The sequence below is a fragment of the Bos indicus genome, chromosome 8, assembly GCF_029378745.1.
Source record: "Bos indicus isolate NIAB-ARS_2022 breed Sahiwal x Tharparkar chromosome 8, NIAB-ARS_B.indTharparkar_mat_pri_1.0, whole genome shotgun sequence".
NCBI lineage: Eukaryota > Metazoa > Chordata > Mammalia > Artiodactyla > Bovidae > Bos > Bos indicus.
The window spans coordinates 24,918,470-24,941,376 of NC_091767.1; the positions used below are offsets into that span (position 1 = coordinate 24,918,470).

Below are 22,907 nucleotides of genomic sequence, written 5' to 3' on the forward strand. Positions count from 1 at the left end.
AATACTGATCAAACACTTTTAATTTCCGAACAGTTTTATAAACATCAGATGAGAGAATATGTAATCAAATGTGAGAATGGATATGTTAGTATTTGTTCTGTAACTCTGTATTTGAAGTTTTTTTATAACATACAGATAATACTTTGAGAAAAACAAGTTTAGTGTGGTTACAAGCATTATTAAATCTTAATAAGGTACATGCTTTATTAGATTCAGATCTTTTTTATTTTAAAAGAGGAAAAAATTAAACATAAAAATTACTCTATCACGTGCCCTTCTTCAATTATATTTCTCTTCAAATCTTGTGCTGTCTCCTTCTTCCCAAATACCCATTACTCTGAATTTTTATTCCAACTATATTTTAAATTCTAATCTGGTTCTTATATCATTTACAGTTATTTTAACACGAAAATAATTTTTTAAGGGAAAAACAATAAAGAGGAGAACTAAATCAGTAACTCAGTTTCTTCAGCTGTCTGTTGGATAACACTGCTGCCTATCTCTGAGGATGGTTCTGAGCCTGAAGAGGTTCAGCACATTGTTGACTGAGCACTGACTATCAGGTACTCATCTAGACACGTGTACATTAACAGATTTAACCATGAAATTAACCATCTGAGGAAAGGAACTAAATATCACTATACTGCAGACGTTTCTATTACATGGAGCTACTGGCATCTAGTGGGTGGAGCCAAGGATACTGCTAAACATTCTAGATGTATAGGAAAGGACCTCACAATAAATAATTATGTGGGCCAAAATGTCAACAGTACCAAGGCTGAGCAACTCAGACCTCCAGCTTCAGATACGTAATATCTGAATCACAGATAGGTTATGTAATCCACCTACGACACAGGTCCTAAGTGGAAAGCCACTTACTAAAAGCCTATTTGCTTCTTAGTAAAGTTATCTCAAGAATAAAATAATCAATATTTTTTCTATTTATCAAGGGTAAATAATCTGGTCCAAGTAAGTCAATCCTTGTTGAATTTCAAAGCAATAACTTTTAAATAAATGTATCTAAAAATAAACAATAGGTATTAGCTCTATGAAACAGGGTAACAGTTTAATGAAAATACCTGAGGTTACTGAAAGCAACTGAGACCTAAATTTTCTTAAAAATATAAATAGAATTTATCTTAGTAACAACTCAGTGTTATACTTGCCTCATCTAGAGGATCCACATCTGTTTTCCTCATCTTAATAAGCACATCATATGCCTGCTGAAGTGCTCTGACCTTAGGATGAGAAACTCTAACATAGGCTGGGAGACAAATAAACCATAAACTGTAACAGTGACTGAAGAGACACTTGGCCCACTGTGGTGGATTTGTGTAACATCTCCTCGCCAACTTATGAGCTGTTTTTATCTCCTAGAAAGAGAATAAATAAAAAATTATGACATTCATTAAAAATTATTAGGATGACAGGAAAAATGAAAAGCAAAAAGGAGAGAAGAATTTAATGTAAAATTTGACTCTGAAATCAAGCATTTCATATTTTTGCTTTTGTGAATGGCTTCCTACTTAGTGCCACATGGTTCTTTTTATAGGAGCACTTTATACTGTTTTAACTATTTTTTTGGCAAGCATGCATCTCCCAAGAGAATAGAAATTCCTTAAAAATGGATATCATTCATGTGATAATAATATAATGGGTAATTAAGTGCTCTTCACAGATATGGCACTCAAATGCTTGATGAATGAAAGGGATTTAGCCATTCATAGCTTATGAGTTCTATAATATCATTCTTGAAAAGTCAGAGCCTTTTCACTCTTCTCCCAACTAAAATGTTTAAGATGTTCTGAGTGCTGAGTTATTCCCCAAGATTTGTATCTACCTTCTGTGTTAATTCCATCACAGATTCTTTTAAATCACCTATTCCTTTGCAGGCAACATATTCTGAGAAAGATCACAGACGTCCCTACCTAATAGTTTGATAGGTATATTTTCTACTTCTGATTTTCATTCTGATTTAGGCGGAAGATAGAAAAGGCATCAAATCTGCTGAGCTTTATCGAACTCTACAGACATTCAGAAACTACAGAGCCCTCCACATGTCAGACTGACACTGTCAGCCTTGCATTACAGACCCCTCTGCTGGATGTGTTCTAAATAAACATACTGTTATGAGCTCTATTTCCGAGAGATGTGCCTGGAAAGAAAATTCTGGGGCAAATGAAATCTAGAGACTTAGTAGCAAAATTCTCCCATTTTAAAAAACTTGCCTTTTATTAAGCTGATAACAGTACATATATTTTTAAAAATTCCCCTCAGACACACTGAGAGAACTGTGTACTATATGAGATTAAAGACCACCTCAAGTTACCTCTAGGATTTGAGGGACTGCACTCGAACTGGTAAAACCGGAACTAAGAATTTCATTCTGAAATTTTCCATGTTTTGGAGACCCCCCAAATATCAGTATATACATATGTATATATATAAAGGATGTTTGATTTTAACTTGCACCTAACCATAGTTTAACTCTTTATACCTAAATCAAATACAGTATTAAAGCAAGATGTCGAGGTTGTCCTAAGTTAACTCCCTTTATAATGTAATATTCAGTATAAAATATATTTATACTAACCATGAGGAAAAATTAAAATCACAATGAGATACCACTTCGTATGCACTAGATGGCTAAACCCAAAAAGACAGACGATAACAAGAATGTGGTGAAATTCCCACTGCTGGTGGGAATTTTAAATGGTATGCCCACTTTGGAAAATAGTTTGACAATTTCTCAGGTTAAACACAGTGTAACTACATGACACAGCAATTCTACTTAGGCATATACCCAAAGAAATGAAAACATAACCACACAAACATTTGTACACAAATGTTTACAGGACTACTATGCATAATAGCCAAAAACAAAGAACCAACCACATGTACATGAATGGATAAAATATTCCACACAATGGAATATTATTCAGCAATAAAAATACGTGAAATACTGATACATTCTGCAACATTGATGAACCTTAAAAACATGCTAGGTGAAAAAAGCCAGTCACAAAAGACCACAAACTGTACAATTCCATTTTTATGAAATGCCCAGAATAGGCAAAACTATAGAGACAGAAAACAGATTAATGATTGCCTGAGGCTATGGAGGATGGAGGAACTAGGGGAGTTAACAGCTTAGGGATGTGGGCTTTCTCTTTAGGGTGATGAAAATGTTCTATAATTGGCTGTGGTGGTAGCTGCACAACCCTGTGAATGTACTGAAAGCCAGAGAGTATACTTAAAAGAGTGAATTGTACGGCATGTGAATTATATTTCAATAAAGTTTTCTAAAACTGTATTTAGTTCCCAAGCTTCTCTTAGAACATAAACATTAGCATTCAAAACCTTCACCCTCAAATTGTAAGTAGGGTTGCAAAAAATCAATTTTAATTCATTAACAACCATAGTGGATCTTCAAATAATTCCTGTGGGTGATAAGTCTAAACTATGAGCTACATATCATACATACATAGTTTACATTTTAAATTAGATAAAGAATATCTGACCTGTTTAGTTCTCTTAGCCATGAGAGCTGGACTGTTTGTAATGCTACTGCCAGTAGGGTGTCTACTAAAACAAAGTTTCAACTCCTGTGGTCTGTCAAAAAGCTTAAGGTCCAGTCTTGGAAAGTATTTGTAACTAAAATAAAAAGCAAAAATAGAACTGCTGATTTAAAATACATTAACTCTTCATATTATTTCAGAATTTAGGTAAATATTTCTAAACCTCAAATGTAACCAACATTATTCTCCAAAATCCTTGTATACACATTTCTTTTTCAGATATGTAGGATGATGTAATTATAAGATAAGTAGACTATCGACATGGAGACTTTGGCTCCTCCCCATCCTATATGTTATTTTCAACCAATGCCTAAAACACAGAAAACCCTGATATTTTGACTTTGAAGAATTAATAACTCTTTCAACAGAACACATGTATTCAATGATAATTTATATTAAAACATTTAGTATATATATTTTGTAATTTTGTTTCTTTATAAAAGTACCTTGTATTCATATAAAAGGAAAAATGCCATAATAGTTTTATATTAGGGATGTACCATAATTTAACAAATTCTTTACTGTTTGAACATTTGTAGGTTGTTTTTCAACTTTGTACATTTATCTTTGTGAATATTTTGCTTAATTTCTTAGAATAAGACCCTATAAGAGTTTTCTATGGTAAATGCCTATCAAGAAAATAAAAATTATTATAATCACTGTCAAATTATTTCCAGAAAAGTTATACTCATATCTTCAAGTTGATAGAATAAAAATGCTTCTACTCATCATTTGATTTGCATTTCTTTAAATACTAGAAAAGCTTAACATACTTTCATATTATTGACTATTGGGATTTCTTCTCAGAAACGGCCTACTTATTTCCTCTGGCCAATTTCCTTCTGAAATATATTACCTTTCCTATTTGATATACTTATCTGTCAACACCTGATTTACTTATTTGTCAATACCTGCATTCCAATGTATAGTGATTAAAGTCAAAGTAAAAAAAGAGCTCTCTTTCTATAATTGACATGCAATCAAAAGAGTACTTAATTAAATCACTCAATCTCAGGCATACAGTCTTCATTCTTATGTAGTCCTAGTAAGATTATATATTAATTTTATTTTTAGAAACAGTTCTTTTATATTCCCACTGCCCTAGAAATTCTTTTATGAATACAGCCTAAGAAAGTAACAGTGTGTACACACAAAGATATAGATAGCAGAAAACTACAAATGAATTCCATAGGAAACTAGTTTAATTGCATGCAGTGTAGTTACTCAAAATGACATGGCACAAAAATATTTATTGGCATGGAAAAATGTTCAGACCATTAAAGGTACACACACATCACAACAAATATGTGCAAGATGAACTAATATTTGTTTTCAGTAAATTCAAATATACGTACAAAAAAGACAAAAACATATATATATGATTATTAACAGACATTAAGTATTAGTGCTAAAATGATGTGCTAATTATTTCTGTGTGGTTTTCTGAATGTATTAAAGTATTACCATGATCATAATAATAAACAAACTTTTTAATTTCTTAAAAGATTCCCATCCAAATTCTCTAAGTTTATTTTAATAAAGAGTGATTCCCGGCCCTCTACTTTTAAGTGATAGCTTACTAATGCATAAGAATTTCACAGTTTTTCACTGACAACAAAAACACCCCAAAAGGAGGGGATCCTCACAAACATTTTTCTTCTTCAGAAATGAAAATTTTAAAGATTAAAATGCGGTAAATGTTTAGGTTAATAGTGATCAGCATCTGGCTTCCCTTCAAACAGGGCAGTCCAGTTCTTAAATTACAATCCCTGGTGGTATCTCCACAGAATATTCATCTCCACCAGTTCACAGAATACATTTTGAAAATGACCTTTACAAATGATCAATATACGTATCTACTAATAGTTGCAAAAGATCAAGCTATTAAATTGTATCCAAACAACTTCAGAACCATTCCTGGTACCTGTACTTGGGTGACAGGTCCTTTCCGTCATCAGGAGGTGGCTCGGGTGGCATTATGAATACAGTGTGCTCACTTTTCTGTGAATCGTCTAGCTCTATCAATTTGGTATCTTCTGCTGAATCAACGTCAACCTAAAAATAATGGTTTTCTTCAATTAATTTGCATATCAGCAAGACCTGATTCTAAAATGTTGAAACTTGTATTTAAGAAAAAAATATACCTTGTCTGTTTTCTCTGTGCCTTTATCAGGAAACAACTAGGAAAAAAAGGAATTCTCAGTGAAAATGTCTACTATGAATTTAATAGAGATTATCTTAAATTCTAGTTTAAAAAACTATTCTTTTTTAATACCAGGCAGATATGAAACACTTCACAATGTATTTGGTGGACCCCATACTTGTATAATATTTCTCTTTCGACTATTAGGATAGAAAACAATTCATTTTGACTAGTTCATATATCCCTCTTTAGAAGGAAAAGATAGGCAATCATAAGAACCTGATTTCTCAAACCAAAAATTTCATTATTAACAAACTCCTGCATTACTGATTGATAATATCTGTGCTTAGTTGCTCAGTCACGTCCAACTCTTTGCGACCTCATGGACTGTAGTCCGCAGGCTCTTCAGTCCATGGAATTTTCCAAACAAGCATGATTGACAATATCCAAGCTTCTCTAACTGAATGATATTGGACTATTGGACTATTTAAGTAAACAAAAAAGTTGAAAAGTTTAAATCGTATTCCTAGAGTTTCAGATCACACTGATGTAATGGGAGAAAATTATGCAAGTCTTCTAAGATACACAAATCATTAGGAGCCTATAAAATTACAATGTCATAATATTCTACCTTTTTTGATACAATCTCTAATTTTATAAATACAGTTTGCATAAACAATAAGTCCTACAACCCACCTAGCAAAAATAAGAGCTCTACGAAAAATGAGAAAAAATATGTGAGCTATCACTGTCAGAAATCAACATAGAAGTACCATGGTGGTCCACTGGTTACGAATCTGCCTGTCAATGCAAAGAACACGGGTTTGATCCCTGGTCTGGGAAGGTTCCACATGCCGTGGGGCAACTAAGCTTGTGCACCACAACTACTGAGCCAGAGTACTGTAAGTACTAAACCCCTCGCACCCTAGAGTCCATACTCCGCAACATAAGAAGCCACTGCAAAGAGAAGCCCTTACATGGCAACTACAGAGCGGCCCCCTGCACTCAGCAACCAGAAAAAGCCTGCATGCAGCATGAATGCCTCATGCTGCCCTTCATCACAGGCAAAAATAAATAAATTTTAAAAAGTCAACTTTAAGTTTTTATGAGTGAGTAAAGCCTTAACATATTTCCAAAGTTTCCATCAGGACAAAAGAAATATCAGCAAAAGTATCTGGAAAGACACTAAAACAAACAAACAAACAAAAAAAAACCCACAGGATTTCCATTACCCACAAAACTAACCTTTTTTTTTGGTTTGTTCTTTGGGGGTTTCTGTATAGCTGCCCTGTGTGGCTTGTGGAATCTTAGTTCCCTGAATACTGACTGAACCTGGGCCCCTGGCAGTGAAAGCAAGGTGTCCTAATCACTGGACCACCAGGGAATTCCCAAAACTAAACTTTTTTTAATGAACTACTAAATCTTATCTTAGTCATGTTAAAAAAAAAAAATGATTCAGGAGTTTCAGTGATGTTCTTAGTACTTGATACAAAACAAAAGTGAGATTCAGAGAAAAATTAGCTATGTTTGGTAGTATTAGACACCACAAAGGGAAACAATTCTTACATTAAGTGTAGCACTGAACATCTGCGTGTGTGCTCATGTGCACAAACACACACACACGAACACCAGAATGTCAATGCTTTCCTCAGATCATTCGGGCTAATAAAACAATAATGATTATAAAGATAAACAAATTATTAAAGCTTTTCTTTAATACTGATTTACAGGACAAACTTTTACCTTTTCTATGCAGTCATCAAAAAAAGCCAATCCAGTATCTTTATCACTTACAAAACTACATTCTTCAATGAAACGAATAAAAATCTGTGTTTTGGATAAAAGGGTGTAGAATTTTGTATAGGCACGATCTCGACTTTTTAAAAATCCTGAAGAAAATAAAATTAGAATTAAATTCAGATTTCAAAGCAGAACTAGATGTATTATTTTTAAACTTTTATATATACTTTTTTATCTTTATATACATACATATATAAAGGGACCATAGTCCCTTATGCCTAATTCAACCATGAAAACTCTTAACTTATACCATTAACCTTTTCACTGAAATATGAATCTCCTAAAAGGAGTCTCTAGCTCTACAGATCTCAAGTCGAAAATTTCTGATACTCTACATACTCTAAAGCAGGAAGGGTTAAATCTTTCCTCTGCAATGCTACCAATTACTTCTGTATCATCTTATAAACACGTCTGCTCTTCTGGCTCTTATTTTATCCATTCCTCGACTAACTGTAGACAGCTGCTGACTTTAGAAATACTCTTTCCTTCATCCACTGAAGAGCAGGGCACCTAATTCAAAGTCTTCTCTCCAACTCGTCCTATCATCATTCTTCAACACCCATAAAACCCAACCATCCAACATTTCAGAGTTTTAAATTCCTTAATTTTCAATAATCTATGGTCTGCTGCTGCTGCTGCTGCTAAGTCGCTTCAGTCGTGTCCGACTCTGTGCGACCCCATAGACGGCAGCCCACCAGGCTCCCCCGTCCCTGGGATTCTCCAGGCAAGAACACCGGAGTGGGTTGCCACTTTCTTCTCCAATGCGTGAAAGTGAAAAGTGAAAGGGAAGTTGCTCAGTCTCGTCCGACTCCCAGCGACCGCATGGACTGCAGCCCACCAGGCTCCTCCGTCCATGGGATTCTCCACGCAAGAGTACTGGAGTGGGGTGCCACTGCCTTCTCCCAGCTCCACATCAATCACCAACTTCTATACATAGCTTCATACTCCCTGGACTTTTCTTCGTAGAACTATAAACAGCTTTGCCTCCCAAATCTCTAATTTACAAGTTACTCTCTGTTACTCCTGTCTATCTGGTATGCTTAAGTTCTTCCTACCAAGCCTTTTGTGAGGGATAATATGCAATCCATTCACCCTTTTACATTCTACATACATCCTTCTATCTTCATGTCTTTAACACTGATTCCATGTCCATTTTCATTATTTTGTCAACACTCTCAATTTTTATGCCCTTTGGTCTTCTTTGTCAAACTCATCTAGTATAACCTAGCTCTGGAGCAATACATTGTCTGCTTTCTCTGTATCTGCACCAGTGTGGCTGAGCGCAAGTTGGGTGGGTGGTAGGGGGTGGAGTTACATAACTAGGTGAATCAAAACGACTTAACTTACACCTTTATCCCTGACCTGTAATCACACTACGTTTCTGGAGTCTGAACTTCCTTTACTCGTGTTTTCACAGTTATTTTCAGTGTTTAAATGTTCTCCCTCCATGTTCTCCCCCTCATCCCTGCATGGTGATAAACTGCAGAGAAAATGGAAATCATTAAGTGAGAACTACATTATCTCACTATAAAATCTATGACTCTTTCTGCTTTCATTTATTCCTTACCACGTTTTACAGTGAGTATGACCCTCCCCTCCTATCTAAGGCCAAGCCCACCATGAGCCTGGGATACAGCTCTTTCAGTGTTCTCTGGAAGATTCTATTAGCTAGGAACCAGTATACTCAAGTCTCTCTCATTTTAAAAATCTTTCCTCAAACATTTTTCCAAAGAGGACATTCAGAGGGCCAATAAGAACATAAAAAGATGCTCAATATCATTAATCATTAGAGAAAGCAAATCAAAACCACAATGAGACATCATCTCACACCTTTCAGAATGGCTATCATCAAAAAGGACAAAATTAACAAATGTTAGTGAGGAGGTGGAGAAAAGCAAACCCTCATTCACTGTTGGTGGAAATGGAAATTGATGGCACCGCTGTGGAAAACAGTATGGAGGTTCCTCAGAAAACTAAAAATAGAATTACCATATGATCCAGCAATTCCACACTCCAGGATACATATCCAGAAAAAACAAAAACACTAATTCACAAAGATATATGCACCCCAATATTCACAGCTGCACTATTTATAATAGTCAAGACAAGGAAGTAACCTAACTAGTCAATAGATGGATGGATAAAGCAGTTGTGATACACACACACACACACACACACGCATATACATAATAGACTATTACTCATTCATAAATAAGAATGAAATTCTGCCATTTCCAACAACACAGATGAGTTTAATGCTTAGTGAAACAAGTGAAACACAGAAAAATACTCTATATTATCACTTATATATGGAATCTAAAAAATAAAACAAATTAGTAAATATGGTAAAAAAAGAATTCACAGATATAGAAAACAAACTAGTGGCTACCAGTGGGGAGAGGGAAGCAGGGAGGGGTTAGATAGGGGTAGGGGATTAAGAAGTACAAACTATCATGCATAAGATAAATAAGCTATGAGGACACACAGCACAGGGAATATAGTCGGTATTTTATAACAGCTATAAATGGAGGGCGTGTGTGCGTGTCTGTGGCTAAGTTGCTTCAATCGTGTCCAACTCTGTGCTACTCTACAGTCTGCAGCCTGCCAAGCTCCTCTGTCCACGGGATTCTCTAAGCAACAAGCTGGAGTGGGTTGCTATCCCCTCCTCCAGGGAATCTTCCCAACCCAGGGACTGAACCTGCATCTCTTACATCTCCTGCACTAGCAGGTGGGTTCTTTACCACTAGTGCCACCTGGGAAGCCCCCATAAACGGAGTATAGCCTGCAAATACTGTGAATTACTATGCTGTGTTGTACACCTGTAACATATAAATGCTGCACATCAATTATAATTCAACAAAATAAATAAATAAAATGAAAAACTTTTCCTTAACAAATAATTAGATCCTTCCCCTCTCTGCCATTTTTCTTCTCAATAAAGGGCCTTAAATAAACAATAAACCATCCACTTGGTTGTTAAAGACATGCAGCTCCAAGTCGTTCTTGACATCTCCCTCTTACATCCCATATTCAATTGCCAAGCTCTATTCAATTTACATCCTAAAAATCACGTTTCCATTCATGCTATCAAATAATCCAGGTCACTTCATTTGAACCAATGCAATAATCAACTAATAAGTAGATCCACACTTTGGGTGCCTCCAATTGAACCTCTGCAGAGGAGTCAAAGAGGTTTTTTTGTTTGTTTGTTTTACAAATGCAAACCTGATCCTATTACCTACTTAAATATCCCTCACTGACTTGCGATTACTCTTGGAATAAACACTGAAATCCTTCATTGTTCCTAAAAGAGCCAACACGATCTGGCTTTCATCCAGCATTTCAAGCATGGTTTTTAAGGTCAGTTTTTCCTCCACCCTTTCTGTTATGCTTCAGGGCATTCCACATGCTGTTGTCCTTACTAGATCACCTTGAAATATTACTTGGTTGAGAAAAGCTCCAATAAAACAGAAATAAATAATTCCTACCAAGCAGTAACAAGAAGTCTTTTCTTCTAATGGATCTAGGCAATGATCAGTAAAGGCTACTAATATAATTAAATGAAAGGCTGATGGGGAAATTATAATGAATTGAATGAGTCTGATAACACCTGAACCCATGGATCAATCTTTCAGTTCAGTTCAGTCGCTCAGTCATGTCCAACTCTGCGATGCCATGAATCACAGCACGCCAGGCCTCCCTGTCCATCACCAACTCCTGGAGTTTACTTAAACTCATGTCCATGAGTCAGTGACACCATCCAACCATCTCATCCTCTGTCGTCCCCTTCTCCTCCTGCCTTCAATCTTTCCCAGCATCAGGGTCTTTTCCAGTGAGTCAGTTCTTCGAATCAGGTGGCCAAAGGATTGGAGTTTCAGCTTTAGCATCAGTCCTTCCAGTGAATATTCAGGACTCATTTCCTTTAGGATGGACTGGTTCGATCTCCTTGCTGTCCAAGGGACTCTCAAGAGTCTTCTCCAGCAGCACAGTTCAAAAGCATCAATTCTTCGGCGCTCACCTTTCTTCACAGTCCAACTCTCACATCCATACATGACCACTGGAAAAACCATAACTTTGACTAGACGGACCTTTGCTGGTAAAGTAATTTCTCTGCTATTTAATATGCTGCCCAGGTTGATCATCGGAGAAGGCAATGGCACCCTACTCCAGTACTCTTGCCTGGAAAATCCCCATGGATGGAGGAGCCTGGTGGGCTGCAGTCCATGGGGTCGCTAAGAGTCAGACACGACTGAGCGACTTCACTTTCACTTTTCACTTTCATGCACTGGAGAAGGAAACGGCAACCCATTCCAGTGTTCTTGCCTGGAGAATCCCAGGGACGGGGGAGCCTGGTGGGCTGCCACCTATGGGTCGCACACGACTGAAGCGACTTAGCAGTAGTAGCAGCAGGTTGATTATAGCAATTATATCCATTCTTTAAAGTCATGCTCTTCTTTCATGAAGTCTTCCAAAGAGTTCATGATGAGTATCTTTAAGAATGTTTCCTTTTTCTGAATGTTTATGCCCTCTCACTGAATGATTATGTAAAATCTTTTTCTTGAGTATTTGTTCTATTTCTTAAAACATGTTAAATTATTTTCCATTGGGTATCCCAAGGAGATAGATTTTATACTCCTCTATGTCCCTAAATCCAACCAGTCCATTCTGAAGGAGATCAGCCCTGGGATTTCTTTGGAAGGAATGATGCTAAAGCTGAAACTCCAGTACTTTGGCCACCTCATGCCAAGAGTTGACTCACTGGAAAAGACTCTGATGCTGGGAGGGATTGGGGGCAGGAGGAGAAGGGGACGACGGAGGATGAGATGGCTGGATGGCATCACTGACTCGATGGATGTGAGTCTGAGCGAACTCCGGGAGTTGGTGATGGACAGGGAGGCCTGGCGTGCTGTGATTCATGGGGTCGGACACGACTGAGAGACTAAACTGACTGACTGACTGATATCCCTAAATAATAACTAATTGGACTTAGTAAGTGGTAATTAAATATTTGAGAAATAAGTCATCCTAAACCAGAAATGAGAAAAGATAAAAGGATTATTGGGGAAATACAGATTAAAAAAAACAATAACTGCAGGGCCAAACTATAGATATGTAAAATAATTATCGTTATGAATACTGATGTATCTGTAAGTTTTCCACTATATATATAAGAACTGCTGAATACCAACACAAATCTTTGTAATTTCCTAAAACTACAAATACTAAAGAGAATGAGTATGGTATTTTCCTCTGGAACAAGGCTGTACTTTTCAAAAAATTTTAAACACTGGTGGCTTTATTCCAAAAACTATTTGTTAGAGAATACTGTAAAGCCAAAAATGTATAAGGTCAAAAATTATATAAAGCTGAGAAAACACCTAAAAGCAAATGACCAGCTTCATTCTACTGAGATAACTGGTCACAGAATACTATAAATATAAGCAACATCTTTGACATTTCATAATGAAACACCTCCAATTTCAAATTTCTCAGGAAGAAAAATAAGGTATAAAAGTCAAAAGAAATTCTATTCATAGAACTAGATTACAAATACACAGAAGATCACCATATTTTAATATAAATTTCTAAGATCTTATATAGTAAATACTTCTTGGCAGTACTACCAAAGAGAAAATTTTTTCATTTCAATAAAAAGTATTTATATTTTCAATGCTACTTACCCTGTCGGTCAAACAATGAATCAGCAGCTGTAGCTTTATTTGAAGGAGCCTCTGTGATTGGTCTGAGATATGTTCTGTAGCCCTTTAAAATCGATGCCATAAAGCGCAAAAATGCCTCTTGAATTTCCATCTCAAGTTGTGTCATCTTCTTTTGCCAAGAGAAATCTGCTTCAATTGGAGTCATCTCAATTGCTGAACCTTCTTGAGTTTTTCGGTGAACTGACAAATGAAGAAAGAGAAATAAATGACATTAATACATAATGTTATACATATATAATAACTCAACAATTAAGGGAATTGTCAAAATAGAGCCCATGGCTTCTTGAAACTCCTCTCCGCATTAGTGTGAAGGGTTCACTGGCAGAGGCTCACAGGGAGGCACAGAGAGCACGCTCAGACACCAGGAACCACATAGTAATCTCTCACTACTGGAATTTGTTTTGCAATGAGACTCCCATTAAACACAGCAAAACTACGTTTAAATTTAACAAGAATTCTTTTATATACATTCTTTCATTAAAAATATCCCTTCTTATAGTTAGGGAGTTTGGGATTGACATGTACACACCGCAATATTTAAAATGGATAATGAACAAGGACCTATTGTATAGCACAGGGAAATCTGCTCAAAGTTATGTGGCAGCCTGGATGGGAGGAGAATTTGGGGGAGAATGATATATGTATGGCTGAGTCCCTCTGCTGTTCACCTGAAACTGTCACAATATTGTTAATCAGCTATACTTCAATATAAAATGAAAAGTTTAAAAAAAACTCCTTTTCCTCACATTTACCTGAGAATAGCTGGGGATACAATTTCTTCAAGGTGCTAATCAGATTTTTGCATGGCTTTTTGGGAAGCTGCTTCCAGTTCATGTTCTTCTTTTCATCTGATCTATTAAATAACAACATAATTAATAAAGTCTGTTATAATCTGTCTTTACTTAAACAAAATTCTTATGTCAAACTAAAAAAGAAGATGGAAAGGGTATTTATACTGACGTTACAATTTAAGAGTCTGCATTCTTCAATGATCACTTAAATGATCACTTAAATTCTTAAGTGATTTCCAAGAAGTTCTCTTTTCATTTCAATCAACCTCAGCCAAATTTGGTCATCTCATTCTAACCCTCCAACACAGACTTTCATTAACTGGAGTCATGAATATAACACAAGTCTTGTTTCAAAGTTACATTTTAGCATTATAATATTTTAAGTGTTAAACTTAACTGACTTGAGACTTAAAAGTACCTATTAGAAGCAAATCTCAACAAATATCAGAGTCAGTAACATACAGTCTATATGTTACAGTCACAAACTCTACAAAGATGAAAGCACTATGTGCCAACCATGAGCTGGAGCTAATGCTATATCACTTACCAATATCAATGCTAGAATCTTAAATTCTTAGGTATATATTTCAGGGATATTTTTGAGTATATTAACCATATATTCAAAGAAATATGCATAATAATGATCATAGAGGCTTTGTCCGTACTTTAAAATTTAACTGCAATCTAAATAGCCATCAACACTGGTAAATACTGAAAACAAAGTAGAGCTACATGTATCAACATAGAAATGCTCACAGAAAATGCTAAGGAAAACAGCAAATCAGAAAACTGTACACAGAGGGATGGTATGGGGAGGAAGGAGGAAGGAGGGTTCAGGATAGGGAACACATGTATACCTGTGGCGGATTCATTTTGATATATGGCAAAACCAATACAATATTGTAAAGTTAAAAAATAAAAATACAATAAAAAAAAAAAGAAAACTGTACAAACGTAAAAACTTTTAAAGCAGGCAAAACAAAACATCATTTATACTAGTATAAATATAATGTGTATTGGTGGAATCTGGACTCTTAGTGGAAGATTCACGCAAATTATTTACATTATTCTCTATAATTCTTTGGTATCTAGAACATTTCATAATTGTATAATTAAACATTCAAAACTATTTTATAAATAGTGTTTTGATCTATAGAAATTATACAGAAGTTATTTAAGCCTGGGCAAAATTAACAATCTCTATTATTTTATTCAGAATAGCAAATAAAATGGGGTAAATCTTTGAGTTACAACTTCAAAATAACTTCCAAAGCACCACAGTATATGCAACCTTGAAGTAACTTTTTTAGGGATAGTTACTAAAAAATAACAAAATGTGTACTACAAGAAATACTTAGTGCTTGCCAAGTAGTTCATTGTTTCCAGGCGATAAGTAAATCTAAATGTCCACAGTGGAGATCGATCAAGTAGGTGCACTAAGAGGATATGGAGCTCACTTTCTCCCATCAATACATCAGAAAATACACTGACACATGGAACAATTCTCATGAAAAACTAACTGAAAACTGGCAGGTGAACTACTGTACCACTAAGGCAATAAGACAGATACACATGGAAGGAAAGAAAAGTGATTTGAGTTGGGACCTGTGTCCATGGAGGGGACTCAGAGGAAAAAGAAGATTATAAGGTAGACACCCACCCAGGGGAGGGAGCAGTGAGAGTCAAATGCAGGGCACCCCAGTCCAGGAATCCTATGCAGGGGAGACAAGCCTGTTTGGAGAACTGCTGGGACTAACAAGAGGTAAAAGAAAAACAAATTTTTCAAAATGGAAACCGTTTAAGAGCTCTCAAGAATAACATTAAATGTACCAATATTCACCTTATAGGGAGGGGTACCAGAAAACAGAAGAGGGGGTCAAAAATGTATTTAAGTAGATTATAGCTTAAAAACTCCCCAAACCTGAGAAAAGAAACATATCCAGATAAAGGAAGCACAGAGGATCCCAAACAAGGTGAACCCAAACAGACCCACATCAAGAGATACCATACTTAAAATGGCAGAAGTTAAAAGTAAACAGTAAATTCTAAAGGCAGAAAAAGAAAAACAGACACTCTGAACAGACCAATCACTAGTACTAAACTTGAATTTGCAATTTAAAAAATTCCCAGAAAACAAAGTCCAGGACCAGGCAGTTCCTCAGGGAAATTCTACCAAACTTCTCTTTCTAACAGTACTGCAAATTATTAAAGAGGATGAAACACTCTCAAATTCATCACCACCAATACCCTGTTATCAAATCCAGACAAAGGCACTACAAAAAAGACAATTACAGGCCAATATCTTTGAATATAGATGCAAAAATTCTCATCAAAATATTAGCAAATCAAATCCAACAATATATAAAAAGGATCATACACCACAATAAAGTTGGACTTACTCTAGCAACACAAGGATGGTTAAATATAAAGAAATCAAGCAACGTGACACACCACATTAACAAAAGGAGAGGAAAACCACGTGATCATTTCAACGGACACTGTAAAAGCAAATGACAAAATTCAACCACCACCATAAAAACTCTCAATGAAGTGGCTACAGAGGGAACAAATCTCAACACAATTAAGGCCATATATGACAATTCACAGCTAACATCATATTCAATGGTGAAAAGCTGACATCCTTCCTGTTAAATTAAGCATCCAAATTGGAAGGGAAGATGTCAAACTGTTACTCTTTATAGATGACAGGATACTTTATATAGAAAACCCTAGAAGTACAACACAGATGAACTTACCTACAAAACAGAAAGAGATTCACAGACACAGAGAACAGACTGGTGGTTGACAAAGGGGAACAGGGAAGGGAGACAGATGGACTGGGAGTTTGGGGATGGAAGATGCAAACTATTACATTCAGAATGGATAAACAAACCCTAATGTACAGCACAGGGAACTGTATTCAGTATCCTGTGATATACCATAGTGGAAAAGAATATTAAAAAATAATGTATGTATGTGTGTGTATCACTGAGTCATTATACTGTACAGCAGAAGCTGGCACAACATTGTAAATCAACTCTACTTCAATTAAAAAAAATTTTTGAAGAAAATCCTAAAGTCTCCACACAAAGACTATTAGAACTAATAAATGAATTCAGCAAGCTTGCAGGATACAAGATTAATAGACAGAAATCTATTGCTTTTCTATACAGCAATAATGAATTATCAGAAAGTTTTTTAAGTAAATCCCATTTAAAGCTGTATCAAAAAGAATAAAATATCCAGAAATAAACTTAACCAAGAATATGAAAGACCTCTGAAAAGTCATGGAAGGAAAGTGGAGATGATACAAAATGGAAAAATATCTCTTGCTCTTCTTGAACTGGAAGAATTAATATCACTAAAATGGTCATATTACTCAAAGTAATCTACAGATTTAATACAACCCCATCAAAATATTCATAACATTTTTCACAGAAATAGAACAAGTAATCCTAAAATTCATGAACAACCACAAAAGACCTCAAATTACCAAAGCAATCCTGAGGAGAAAGAACAAAGCTGAAAGTATCACATCCCCAATTTCTACTGTACTACAAAGTTACAGTGGTCAAAACAGCAAAAACAAAACAAAACAAAACACAGCAACAGCACATTTTATGTCTGGCAAAACACCAGACACATAGATAACTGAACTACACAGAAAGCCCAGAAATAAACCCATGCATCTACAATCTATTAATCTACGATAAAAGAGGCAAGATTTACAATGAAGAAAAGATAGTTTTTTCAAATATTGGTGCTGGGAAAACTGGAGAGCTACAGGTAGAACAAATGAGATTAGAACATTCCCTCACACCAAATATCCAAACAAATTCACAACAGATTAAAGACCTAAACATATGACCTGAAACCATAAAACTCTAAGACAAAGAGAACAAAGGCAAGACACCCTTTGACATAAGTCATAGCAGTATTTTTAGCATCACTCCCCTAAGGCAAAATAAAGGCAAAAATAAACAAATGAGAACTAAGTAAACTTAAAAGCTTTTGAACAGCAAAGGAAATCATCAACAAATCAAAATGATAACCTATGGAATAGAAGAAAATATCTGCAAATGATGTGACCAACAAGGAATTAACACCCAAAACATCTCATACAACTCAGTATCAAAAAAGCAAACAATACAACTCATTATCAGCTCATACAACTTATTATCAAAAAAGCAAACAATGCAATAAAAAAAATGGGCAGAAAGAACTCAAGAGACATTTTTTCCAAATACATACAGATAGCTAACAGGCACATGAAAAGATGCTCAATATCACTAATTACTACAGAAGTGAAAGTCAAAACAATTTTGAGATGTCACCTCCTATCTGTCAGAATGGCTATTATCAAAAAGAAGACAAATAAATGCTGGTGATGATGTAGAGAAAAGAGGACACTCATACGCTGTTGGTGGAAATGTAAATTGGTAGTGGCACTATGGAAAAAAGTATGGAGGTTCCTCAAAAAACTAAAAATAGAATTACCATATGACCCAGCAAATCCACTCCTGGGTATATGTCCAGAAAAAAAGAAAACACTAATTTGAAAAGATATATGCACCCCATTATTCATAGCAGCACTATTTACAACTGCCAAAACACGGAAGCAACCCGTGTCCATCAACGGATAAATGAATAAAAATTATTAACAGACTGGTTCTAAATAGGGTAAGGAGTACGTCAAGGCTGTATATTGTCACCCTGCTTATTTAACTTATATGAAGAGTACATCATGAGAACGCTGGGCTGGAAGAAGCATAAGCCAGAATCAAGACTGCCAGGAGAAATATCAATAACTTCGGATATCCAGATGACATCACCCTTACGGTAGAAAGCAAAGAAGAACTAAAGAGCCTCCTGATGAAAGTGAAAGAGGAGAGTGACAAAGTTGGCTTGAAACTCAACATTCAGAAAACGAAGATCATGGCATCTGGTCCCATTACTTCATGGCAAATAGATGGGGAAACAATGGAAACAGTAACAGACTTTATTTTGGGGGTCTCCAAAATCACTGCAGATGGTGACTGCAGCCATGAAATTAAAAAATGCTTGCTCCCTGGAAGAAAAGTGATAACCAACCTAGACAGCATATTAAAAAGCAGAGACATTACTTTACCAACAAAGGTTCGTCTAGTCAAAGCTTTGGTTTTCCAGTAGTCATGTATGGACATGAGAGTTGGACTATAAAGAAAGCTGAGCACCGAAGAATCGATGCTTTTGAACTGTGGTACTGGAGAAGACTCCTGAGAGTCCTTTGGGACTGCAAGGAGGTCTAAACCAGTCCATCCTAATGGAAACAGTCCTGAATATTCAGACTGATGCTGAACCTGAAGCTCTAATAGTCTGGCCGCCTGATGCAAAGAACTAACTCATTGGAAAAGACCCTGATGCTGGGAATGATTGAAGGCAGGAGGAGAAGGGGACGACAGAAGATGAGACAGTTAAATAGCATCATGGACTCAATGGACAATGAGTTTAAGCAAGCTCCGGGAGTTGGTGATGGACAGGAAAGCCTGGCATGCTGCAGTTCATGGGGTCGCAGAGTCGGACACAACCGAGTGACTGAACTGAACAGACTGGTAAAAAAAAGAGTGAGATTCTGCCATTTGCAGCATCATGGATGGTCTAGAGAATATTATGCCTAGTAAAATGAGTCAGACAAAGATAAATACTATGTGATATCATTTATATGTAGAATCTAAATACAAAACAAAAAAAAATGAACACAGCAAAACACACTCACATTTATAGAAAACAAACTAACGGTTACCAGTAGAGAGAAAAAAGGGGAGAGGGGCAAGATAAGGGTATAGGATTAAAAGACACAAACTACTATATACAAAATAAATAAGCAACAAGGATATACTGTATAGCAAGGGTCCTCAACCTCTGAGCCTTAGACAGGTACTTTAATGGCAGTATTAGATTAGAAATAAAGTGTACAATAAATGTAATGTTGCTCAAATCATCCCCTAGCCACTCCACCCACCCCCAGTCCATGGAAAAATTATCTTCCAAGAAACTGGTCCCTGGTACCACCCAGTTTGGGGACCACTGCTGTACAGCACAAGGAATTATAGCCATTAGCTTTTAGTAACTTTTATTGATTCCAATAAATTTTTATAAGCTATAAAAATACTATATCACTATGCTGTACACCTGAAAATGGTGTAATATTGTAAATCAACTATACTTCAATTCTTAAAAAGTATTGAAAGCTCAAATAAACAAACGTATGGAGCTACAACAATACCACAATTACAGTTTTCAAAATACAATGGTAGATTCATTTCAAAATTATTTTTTAAGGTACATCAAATGTTTTCTTCCTTCCTTAAGTTATTCTTTGGGTTGATGCAAGCCTATTTTCCCCAACCAATTCTACTGCTGTAACCACTGAAGTCTCATCCCAAATTCTTCCTCTATTCATTTTCTACCAATATCAAACAGGAAAGAATAAAAGCACTCCAGGATCTGGAATCTGTCACTTACACTAAGGAACTTTCATTATTTACTGCTCTTTCCCACTTTGTTGTTGCTGTTTTTGGGCGATGGGATGTGGAGGGAGCGCCTAAACATCCATCTAGAACTGGATGGATGAAGCTGCTTTTACGAGTGTGGTACTCTACTCTGTGAACCCTCAGTTATACCACTGCCATACAAATTTATCACATCTGTAAACACAAACTGTGACTGATTTTTAGTATCAATTTCTCTACAATCCCTGTAAAATTCAAATCTCGAACTGAGGCAACAGCATAATATTACCCTATATTGTGACCAAGGTCACTATGTTGTGACTTACACATGGGTTCTGAATTAAACCTAGATATCACAGCTCTTGAGCTCTGAAAGCAGGGTTTACCCTTTTTCTTTTTAAGAATCCATATTATCTTCTGATAAACATAAACATCTCCTGCCTACTGTTAAGATTATTATCCAATATAAACTATTATAATACTGAACACATTGAATCTTTTTCAAACCACATAACATTCTAGGATTCTGATACCTGTCCTGATTGAGAATCACTGAATTGAAGACATATTAACAACTTTTAAAAGTAGCAATTTGTATATGCTTTCAAAGAGCTATAATTACATGTGGAGAAAAATATAAAGGGAGATAATATAAAAAGAACCAACTTACAGATATAACATGTTTGTATCCAAGTCAATGCAAACAACATCTTGTGGTGGGTCATGAAGATCAAAATACCTTGAGTCAACTCCAACTATAAATGGTAAAGGTGCACTGAGCACTGCCGCCAGTAAAAGAGGACAAAGGGGAATATATGGGCACTGCCACTGAAATGGAAAGATCATCTGGGAAAAAAGTTTTAAAAAATTAACCAACTTTTAAATTTGCAATGAGAATTACGTAATTAACTAATATTACAGAAAGGGACCGTTAAAAAGCAGCTGAAGTCTAGTTTCTTTCACTTTAAACTTCATTCCAAAATATAAATGACTATAAAACATTACAGGTTAATCCTATGAACCAATATGATTAAAACCTTTAGACATGACAATGATCATAAGCACAATTAAAATGCTAACAGCTCTTTGAACGTTAATTCTAATGTCTATAGAAAATCCACATTCCTATTTTATGGAGAAAGTGAGAGGAAAAAATTGATGGAAATTTTATAAAACAAATTCATGATTTTTAACTGATGCATTTCATCCATCTATTAAATTTCAAGATAACCTCTGATTAAAATTCAACTAAGAACATCAAAATGAAACAAAAAATTTAATCAATTATCTCAGGAATAGTAACAGTCAACTAAAAATTTCAACAAAAAATTTTCCTAACTGCCCAAATAAATACAAAATGATCCACTTCAACCAATATTAAAATTTTAATCACTGATGACAAAATCTTTCCTCTATTATAAAAATCTTTGTAATCTTTCAAGGTCTAGTTCAATTGTCACCTTACACATCATTATTCACCCAAATAATTACCTATAGCATTTACTACCTCTGCCAATTATTCCAGATGATTACATAGAATTGGAATTTTGTCTTCAATCATTTACTTGCTTTCTGGCAACTGAGCACTTAACATGTACCAAAAACTGTTCTACATTGATGGGGCTATAATGGTGTATAAAACAAAGATCCATGCCCTCATGAAGTTTATAGTACAGCATAAGAGTCAGCAAACTTTTTCTGTAAAATATACAGAATATTTTATGGCTTGCAAACCATAATGCGTCTGTCACAAATAACTCTGCCTTCATGTATGAAAGCAGAGGAAATATATAAATAAACAGCCTATGTTACAGTAAAACATATTTATGAAAAACAAACGGCAGCCAGGATTTGACTCAAACACCTGGTCTAGCAGGAAGAGAGAAAACAAAAAGAAGACATAATAAACAGACTATATGCCATGTGAGAGAGTGCTAAGTGCTATGAGGGAAAAAAAAAAAAACAGTAAAGCCAAGAAAAAGGTACTAGAGTTTAGAACAGTAGAGAAGAAAGAGGCAAAGTAGGCTAACAGGCCAAACAGGGTAGGCCTCATTAAGAAAGAGACACTGGGCTGAAACTTGAAGGTGGTGAGGGATTTAGTCAAGGCGATACCTAGGAGAAGAGCACTTTGAAGGAAAGGAACAGTCAGGGCAAAGACGGTATGGTGTGAGGATTGCCTAATATGTTCCAGGGGTAGCACAGGCCAGCGCAGCTGGAGCAGAGTGAGCAAAAGGGAGAGAAGTCAAAAATGAGATCAGAGAGCAGAGGGGCAGAACTGCTTGCAAGGGACCTTGCAAGGACTCCAGATTTCCTCCAGTGAAAACTGACTACCTTCCATTCAACAAAAGGTACGTTACACCTCCAACTATGTAAGAAATTTCAGA

At 35.7% G+C, this 22,907-nt stretch overlaps 1 protein-coding gene across 4 annotated transcripts in view; it reads right to left on the bottom strand.

The window, feature by feature from the left end:
• Positions 1–22,907, bottom strand: part of DENND4C (DENN domain containing 4C) — a 119,363-nt gene that overhangs the window by 51,618 nt on the left and 44,838 nt on the right. For all 4 annotated transcript variants that reach the window (XM_070794486.1, XM_070794484.1, XM_070794485.1 and 1 more), the window contains 8 exons: positions 21,194–21,369; positions 13,994–14,094; positions 13,203–13,421; positions 7,465–7,610; positions 5,723–5,758; positions 5,503–5,633; positions 3,522–3,654; positions 1,167–1,373 (listed from right to left, as the gene is read on the bottom strand). In XM_070794486.1, the coding sequence (XP_070650587.1) occupies positions 1,167–1,373; positions 3,522–3,654; positions 5,503–5,633; positions 5,723–5,758; positions 7,465–7,610; positions 13,203–13,421; positions 13,994–14,094; positions 21,194–21,369 (1,149 nt within the window). The remainder of the gene's footprint in view (positions 1–1,166; positions 1,374–3,521; positions 3,655–5,502; positions 5,634–5,722; positions 5,759–7,464; positions 7,611–13,202; positions 13,422–13,993; positions 14,095–21,193; positions 21,370–22,907) is intronic.